General features: G+C 44.6%; 2 protein-coding genes across 2 annotated transcripts; both read right to left on the reverse strand.

Moving 5' to 3' along the window:
* Positions 1-3,157: 3,157 nt before the first annotated feature.
* Positions 3,158-4,366, reverse strand: LOC141677743 (uncharacterized). The gene is made up of 2 exons (XM_074483792.1): positions 3,837-4,366; positions 3,158-3,650 (listed from the first exon to the last, which is right to left on the reverse strand). Exons 1-2 carry the CDS (start codon positions 4,364-4,366, stop codon positions 3,158-3,160), a joined length of 1,023 nt encoding a protein of 340 aa, XP_074339893.1.
* Positions 4,367-6,200: 1,834 nt separating this feature from the next.
* Positions 6,201-6,719, reverse strand: LOC141677745 (uncharacterized). The gene has a single exon (XM_074483793.1). The coding sequence runs from the start codon at positions 6,717-6,719 to the stop codon at positions 6,201-6,203; it is 519 nt and encodes a 172-aa protein (XP_074339894.1).
* Between the last annotated feature and the right edge of the window lie 587 nt (positions 6,720-7,306).

A 7,306-nucleotide genomic window follows, 5' to 3' on the forward strand; every position in this document is an offset into this window, starting at 1 on the left:
TTGGGAGTCTCCTGCAAGGTAGTCTGATCCGTCATGAGGAGAACGTTCTGTTCTAGTACTCGTGAGCACTCTGGCCTTCACGAAACTTATTTAGCTGAAATGTTAATCTTGTTTTAACCTTTATAAGTTTTGCTAATCATGGTGATTAACGTAATCAGCCCTTAGCCAAGACTAATGACTTATGTTTAGTCTCAGTCGGGCATACGATAAGTGGTGTCCTGCATCGCTTTCTTCATTTATTACATCGTCCTTTCCTATTTTTTGATCGTTTTTCTCCACCATTTCCTGTGTTTTTTCAAGAGGTACCTGCTAGCGCGAACTAGGCAAAGTTACGACCTTTTGTAGCAGGTAGCTCTTTTCCAATAAAAGAAGATGAGAAGTATTCATTTTCATTCACACTTTCATTTCTCAACTTCTCAAATTCTCAAACTTTTCACAAGCTCTCAATCCTTCTCAAGCTTTTAAAAGATGTCTCAAGGTCATGGTCTTAGCAAGTCCTCTTTCTCCCAGAAGGAAGCTATGCACAAGAGGGCTACTATTCGCTATCTGCAAGGTATAGCTCTTATTTCTCCTTTCTCTATTAAATGTTGTTCTAACCAGCATGAAGAGCATGCTGGATGAGAGGGTGGACGAGTACCCAAGTACCGTCCATTTTGATGCGTTTCATCACAGGAGTATACTCCGTGAAAAGGATGTCGAAGAGATTCAGTCGACTTACTCTTGGCCCGATTATTTAGAGATTCATAATGCTAAGCCTAGTGAGAGGGCTTACAATCTCTGCCTCCAGAGACTGTTTGTGTACAAGGCAGCTCTGAAGTTCGGGCTAAGGTTTCCCCTGCACCCCTTCATTCCGAGGCTTCTGGTCGAGCTCAAGATTCACCCATGTCAGCTTTACCCCAACGAGCGGGCCTTTATTATTCTCCTCATAGTGACGTACCATGACTTGGTTGAGTGTAACGATGTTTCGAAGCATTTTCATGATGAAAGCTTCTCCTCTGGACATACCTGGTTGGGTCATGATACAACACAGGGCTCACGTTCCTCACATGGTGAACACTAGTTCTCTTCATGACTCAAACCATAAATGGAATAAGAAGTTTGTGGTCTTAGAATGGAAGGGTGGAGACTGAGGAGCGTACTTTATACGTGACTTCAACAGTCCGGCTGACAGTTCTCATTACGTCCTTAACCTTTCAGATGCTGAGCTTCATGCCCGCAACCTTATTGATGATGACGGGAGAACCCCCTATTGGGAGTTCGTAACAGAAACCAAGCTCGTTGAGGCTTGCATTAGCGGCCTCTCTATAAAGGGTATTTATTTTCATTCTACTTCAAATTTCTACAAGTTTGTTCTTATATCTGTCTTTTATTATCTCATTTCAGCTACTAAGGCTCTTGACACCAAGGTCAACAAGAATGATGCGATTACGGGAAAGATGGCTCGGGACGCATCCAAGCAGACCAACCGAGTCCCTAAGATTCCTGTTTTCCTTGAAGCGTCCGGATCTGGCCAGAAGAGGACCAAAGTCTTTGATGGGAGTGCAAGGACCCCTTGGGAACCTTCTTGGGGCATCTCCAATAATGACTCAGTATTCGGAAGTCCGGAATTAGCCCTCGAGTGGTCGAGGAACTGTGTTACTCCTCCCGACCTTCTTCATGTCTCTTTTGGAGAAAAACTTCTTGAGGCAGAGATGCCGGGGCTCATCCCTTGTATGAGGTACACTTCAACTTGTATAAACTTTTCGTTTGAGTGCACTTCTTTTGGAACTTGTAGAAATTTCATAGGAACCACCCTTATAGGGGGCTCTGCTCGGTCAAAAGGCCTTGTTTATGTTGGTTGGCCTAGGCCTCGTACTTGGGGGCTCATCCCTTCTGACTTAAACTTTTTATAACTATTTTCTATGTTCTCCTTGTCAGGACAATACTTACTTCGCTGCGTCCTCCACTCAGAGTATAAAGATGAGAAGTGACTATGCAGTGCTGCAGACCTCAATGAACAAGGTGAAGGTCTCTTTAGATGAGTGGGAGTTCAAATCCCATGAAGCAGAGGGCAAGATTGCTGCCTTGGAGAGGAAGTGTGCTAGAGTGGAGGAGAAAACGGAGAAGGAATAAAAAGACCTCGTGGAATCCTACCATAGATCCTCGTTGTTCACCAAGATGATGGACGAGCATGATGATGAGATACGCCCTGTTAACCTGGCCATAGGTTGGAAGAGGGGAGTGAATGATGTTTATGGCATGTATCGGACGTCGTCAATCCGAGTCTCTTATCTTGCCCTTGGTCACTACCTGTTATGGATCCTTCCGGGCAGGCCTCCGGGTCCGTGCTTCAGACCTCCCATATGTGGTCTCAGTCTAGTTCCATTCATGGGGGTTCCGGTTCTAAGAGTAAGGCCCCAACAGCCCTTTATGGGAAGATCAGGTAGCCGGTTGCAAGGAGCGGCAACTCCTCCTCCGAGGCTAGTTCGGAAGAGGAGGGGGAGGGGGAGGAGAAAGATGGCCAGGGAGCGGGGAATGGTTAGGAAGAGGAGGTCTCTTCTGACGAGTGAATGATATGGTCTTGCATGGCTTTGATTGCCATATGTGCCCTTATTTTTAAAACTTGTTTATTCAAACTATATTGGTGCGTAACATATTGGTCCTTCGGGACTTAACTCGTGATCCTTCGGTATCTTTATTCATGTACTTCGTTTGATTTCATTTCAAACTTGTCTTTTATTTTCGGAATTTGGTCCTTCGGGACTTGCATTCTCTAGATGCTCGTACTTAAATAAATTGGTAGACAAGATGATATAAATAAACTTGCATAAATAGATAATATCTCCGAGAAATGGGTTCAACCCTTACATAAGATGGTTTCGTCGACATTATTTATAAACTTAATACTAAGTACTAGGAACACATCACAAATTTCCTAAACATAATAAACTTTCAGGTTTGAAGCGTGCCAAGTGCGGGGCACTTCATCACCGTTCAGGGTCTCCAACTTATAGGATCTTCGTCCTAATGTATTTTTGACCTTTTAAGGTCCTTCCCAGCTAGGGGCTAGCTTTCCTCTCTCCCCGACTCCCGATATCTCAATCTTTCTTAGAACCAAATCTTCTTGCTGAAAAAACCATTCTTTAACCATCCTATTATAATAGAGGGAGGCTCTTCGTTAGTGCTCTGCATTGCGGGCGTTGACCTCATCTCTGACCTCGTCAATGAGATCCAGAGCAAGCCTCATGCCTTCTTCGTTGGTCTCTGGCTCATAAGCTTCGATCCTAGGGAATCCATGAGTGATCTCGAGGGGCACCACGACCCCAGCTCCGTCAGCCAACATAAACGGGATAGCTTCGGTAGTCAATTTGTAGGTGGTATGATATGCCCATAGTATTGGCAGCAACTCATCTGCCCGAGTGTTCCTTGAATGTTCAACCTTTTTCTTAAGTCCATCAAGGATGATTCTGTTAGCGACTTCCGCCTGCCTGTTTGCTTGTGGGTGAGCAACTGAGGTGAAGCGAAGTTCTATGCTGTTATCATCGCAGTACCCTCTGAATTCTTCATTATCAAATTGTCGCCCATTATCCGTGACAAGAATGCGTGGGATCCCAAATCGGCATAACACATTCTCCCAGAAGATTGGGCAATTTCCTTGGTGGTTATCTTGGCTAGTGCATTAGGCTCAATCCACTTTGTGAAGTAGTCTATGGCTACCACAATGAACTTCCTCTGTCCCGATGCTACATGAAATGGTCCAAGTATATCCATTTCCCACATTGCAAAAGGGATGGGTGTGCTGATAGATATAAGCCTCTTAGGGAGGTTGTCGTACTATCGGTGCGTGCCTCTGGAACCTGTCACATTTCTTCACATAAGTCTTTGTATCTTCTAGCATAGTTGGCCAGTAGAATCCTAATCGAGTTATTTTATGAGAGAGGGCCCTGCCCCCCAAGTGTTGCCCACAAATCCCTTCATGGGCTTCTTTAAGCGCCTCATCTACTTTAATAGATCTCAAGAACTTCAGGTATGGAATTACAAAGGACCTTTTATAGAGGAGGACTTCAATCAATGAATATCTCAAGGCTCTCACCGACAGCTTGCGTGCCTCATAGGCATCATCGGGGAGCCACCCAGTCTCTAAATGGGTCTTTATCGGGTCTATCCAACAGCTTGTCATACCAACCGGTGCTATCAGATTTATGACATGAATAGTAGGGGTCTTTAGGACCTGGAAGTAGATACTTCTCGGATAGTTCTCGATTTCAGACGAGGCAAACTGGGACAAGGCATCCGCCGTAGTGTTCTCCTTTCTCGGAACATGTTCTGCGTACCATTCATCAAACTGAGTCAGTATTCCCTTTACGACTCTCATGTACATGGCCATAGTATCATCTTTGGCCTCAACTCTCCATTAAATTGAGCAAGTACAAGTCTTGAGTCTCCACAGACCTTCAGGTTTTTGGCCCTCACGGCTCTTGCCAAGCCTAAGTTGGCTATCAATGCTTCGTTGTTCATAGTTGGGAAGTCCAACTTCAAAGCATACTCAATCATAAACCCATCGGGGCTTTGCAAGACTAGGCTTGCACCACTAGATTTTATTTTGGACGCTCCGTCAAAATGGAGAACCCAATACTCTTTCAAAGTCGTTTATTTATCCTTCTCTTTCTCTCCTCCTTCTGGGGTTACTATCTCTTGCCTCCCGACTTCTTGGTCGTTAGTGCTGCAGTTGACCAGGAAGTATGCTAAGGCCTGAGCCTTGATGGTCGTTCGAGGCTTGTACTTGATGTCAAACTCTTCTAACTCAATTTCCCACTTAATGAGCCTTTCGCTGACCTTCGGGCTATGTAGAATATTCCTCAAGGGTTGGTCCGTCAGGAATTCGATCTTGTAAACCTGGAAATATGGTCTCAATTTCCTCGAGGTTATAATGAGAGCAAGTGTGAACTTCTCCGTGGTGGCGTAATTCAACTCTGCTCCATGGAGCACCTTGCTTACATAGTATACAGGCTTTTGGAGTTTCTATTCTTCCTTTATGAGGATTGCACTCACGGCTTGCTTAGATATCGCTAGGTACAAATAAAGGGTGTCCTCCGGAGTTGGTTTAGCCAACAACGGGGCTTCAGTCATGTACTTCTTTAGTTGTTCAAAGGCCTCTTGGATCTCAGTTGTCCATTCGAAGTTCTTCACCTTCTTAAGGGTTCTAAAAAAGGGCAAGCATTTTTCTCCATACTTGGAGATGAACCTCCCTTGAGCTGCCATTCTTCCTGTCAGCTTCTAAACGTCCTTGATGGAGCGTGGTGGCTCCATGTCTAGGATGGCTTTGATCTTGTCGGAATTGGTCTCTATTCCCCTCTTAGAGTCTGTGTGGCCCAAAAAAATTCAGACCCAACACCAAAAGCACACTTGGCGGGGTTTAACATCATCTTGTGGTGCCTCAACACTTCAAATGCCTCTCTGAGATGATTAATATGATCGACCTTACTTAGGCTTTTGACTAACATATCATCAATATAGACCTCCATGGTCTTCCTAATTAGATGGGCAAATATCTTATTTACCAATCTTTGGTAAGTAGCTCCTACATTCTTAAGTCCAAAATTCATAACAAGATAACAAAAAACACCAAAGTCAGTTATGAAAGATACCTTGGGGGTGTCATCCTTATGCATTTTAATCTGATTGTAACCATTGAAGCCATCCATAAAACTTAGCATCTCATGTTCAGCGGTGGCATCGATCAGGGTATCAATCCTCGATGGGGGTAACGATACTTGGGAAAAGCATCATTCAAGTCAGTGAAGTCGATGCACATCCTCCACTTCCCATTGGCCTTCTTAACCATTACGGGTTTGACCAACCACCCAAGGAAATGCACTTTCTCAATGAATTCGGCTTCTAAGAGCTTCTCGACCTCATATTTAATTCCAGCATATCAGGGGCATAAGTTCTCTTCTTCTGCTTCACAACCTTTCGAGTCGGGTCAACATTCAACCTATGAGTTATAAGATTCGGGTCAATCACAGGCATATCATCTGTTGTCCAAGCAAACACATCACCGTTCGCTTGTAGGAAAGTTGTCAATTGGCCCTTCAAGGGCTTGTTCAAAGATGCTCCAATATACGTGACCTTCTCCGGGTCTAAGGAGTCTAGGGGAATTGGGACCAAGTCCTCTGTCGGCTTCCCTCGAAGTTCATCATTCTCACGGACATCCATGTCTTTTACGGGGAGGGAAGGACCTGCCCCCCGGTTCCATCGGGCCTAAGTGCTACAACATAGCAACTGCGGGCCATTTTCTGATCTCCTTTCGCTTCTACAACACCATTACTAGTTGGAAATTTCAGTACCATGTGGTAGGTTGAGGGAACGGCCTTAAACGCATGGATCCATGTTCTACCCATGATGGCATTGTAAGTAGAGGCTGCCTTAACAACCTGAAAGTTCAACATCTGCATGGCCTCCCTGGGCTCTTCCCCGATAGTCACGAAAAGTTGTATTACTCCTTCGACTTTGCATTCCACATGGTTAAACCCGTAGATGGGTGCGTCAGATTGAGTTAGTTGAGAATCATTGTAGCCCATCCTTTTGAATGTATCATAAAAAAGAATATCCACGGAAGCTCTATTGTCCTCCACGACCCTCATAACAGGACAATTTCCAATTACCGGAGTGATAACTAGAGGATCATCCTGAGGAAATTTCAAACCTTCAAGAACTGGGTCACCAAATTCAAGCGTCATCTATAACTTAGAGCGCTTAGATGGTTTTCCAACTATGCTCATCACCTCTCTCGCATAAGCTTTTCGAGAGTTCCTTGTAGTCCTAGCTGTTGTAGAACCTCCTGAGATCATATTGATTACTAGCCCTCGGGGTTGTGGGTTGCGATCTCTGTCATTACCCCTTCGATCGTCATCTCTTCGGTCATTATTTCTTTTCTGGCCTCCAGGCTCTTCACCCTTGGTGAAACGTCCGAATTTTCCCCTTCGAATCAAATACTCAATCTCATCCTTGAGTTGTCTACAATCATCAGTATCATGACCAACATCTTTGTGGTACCTGCAGTATCGACTCTTGTCTCTTTTCTCGGGGTCTCCCCTTAGCGGCTTCGGCCATTTGAACTCTTTTTTCTTCTCAATTTTCATAAGGATTTGGCTCCTTGGAGCGTTCAACCTTGCATATTCAGTGAACCTTGGTTACTGATTCTTCTTAGAAGAGGAGGACTTAGAGCTTTTACCAATTCGAGGATACTTGTCCTTGACATCGTACTCTTGATCCGTCTTCTGCTTCTTATTTCCAGCAGGCTCATTACTCACAGCTGTCTTCTTCA

The sequence above is a fragment of the Apium graveolens genome, chromosome 8 (genome assembly GCF_009905375.1).
Source record: "Apium graveolens cultivar Ventura chromosome 8, ASM990537v1, whole genome shotgun sequence".
In the NCBI taxonomy this organism is placed as follows: domain Eukaryota; kingdom Viridiplantae; phylum Streptophyta; class Magnoliopsida; order Apiales; family Apiaceae; genus Apium; species Apium graveolens.

What these genes read in the sequence shown, in the direction of transcription:
- LOC141677743 (XM_074483792.1), bottom strand. Translation starts at nt 4,366, where the DNA reads ATGGCCATGTACATGAGAGTCGTAAAGGGAATACTGACTCAGTTTGAT. An exon ending in TATGTGAAGAAATGTGACAG is followed by an intron (nt 3,651 to 3,836) that starts GTTCCAGAGGCA and finishes CTAATGCACTAG; the next exon opens with CCAAGATAACCACCAAGGAA.
- LOC141677745 (XM_074483793.1), bottom strand. Translation starts at nt 6,719, where the DNA reads ATGACGCTTGAATTTGGTGACCCAGTTCTTGAAGGTTTGAAATTTCCT.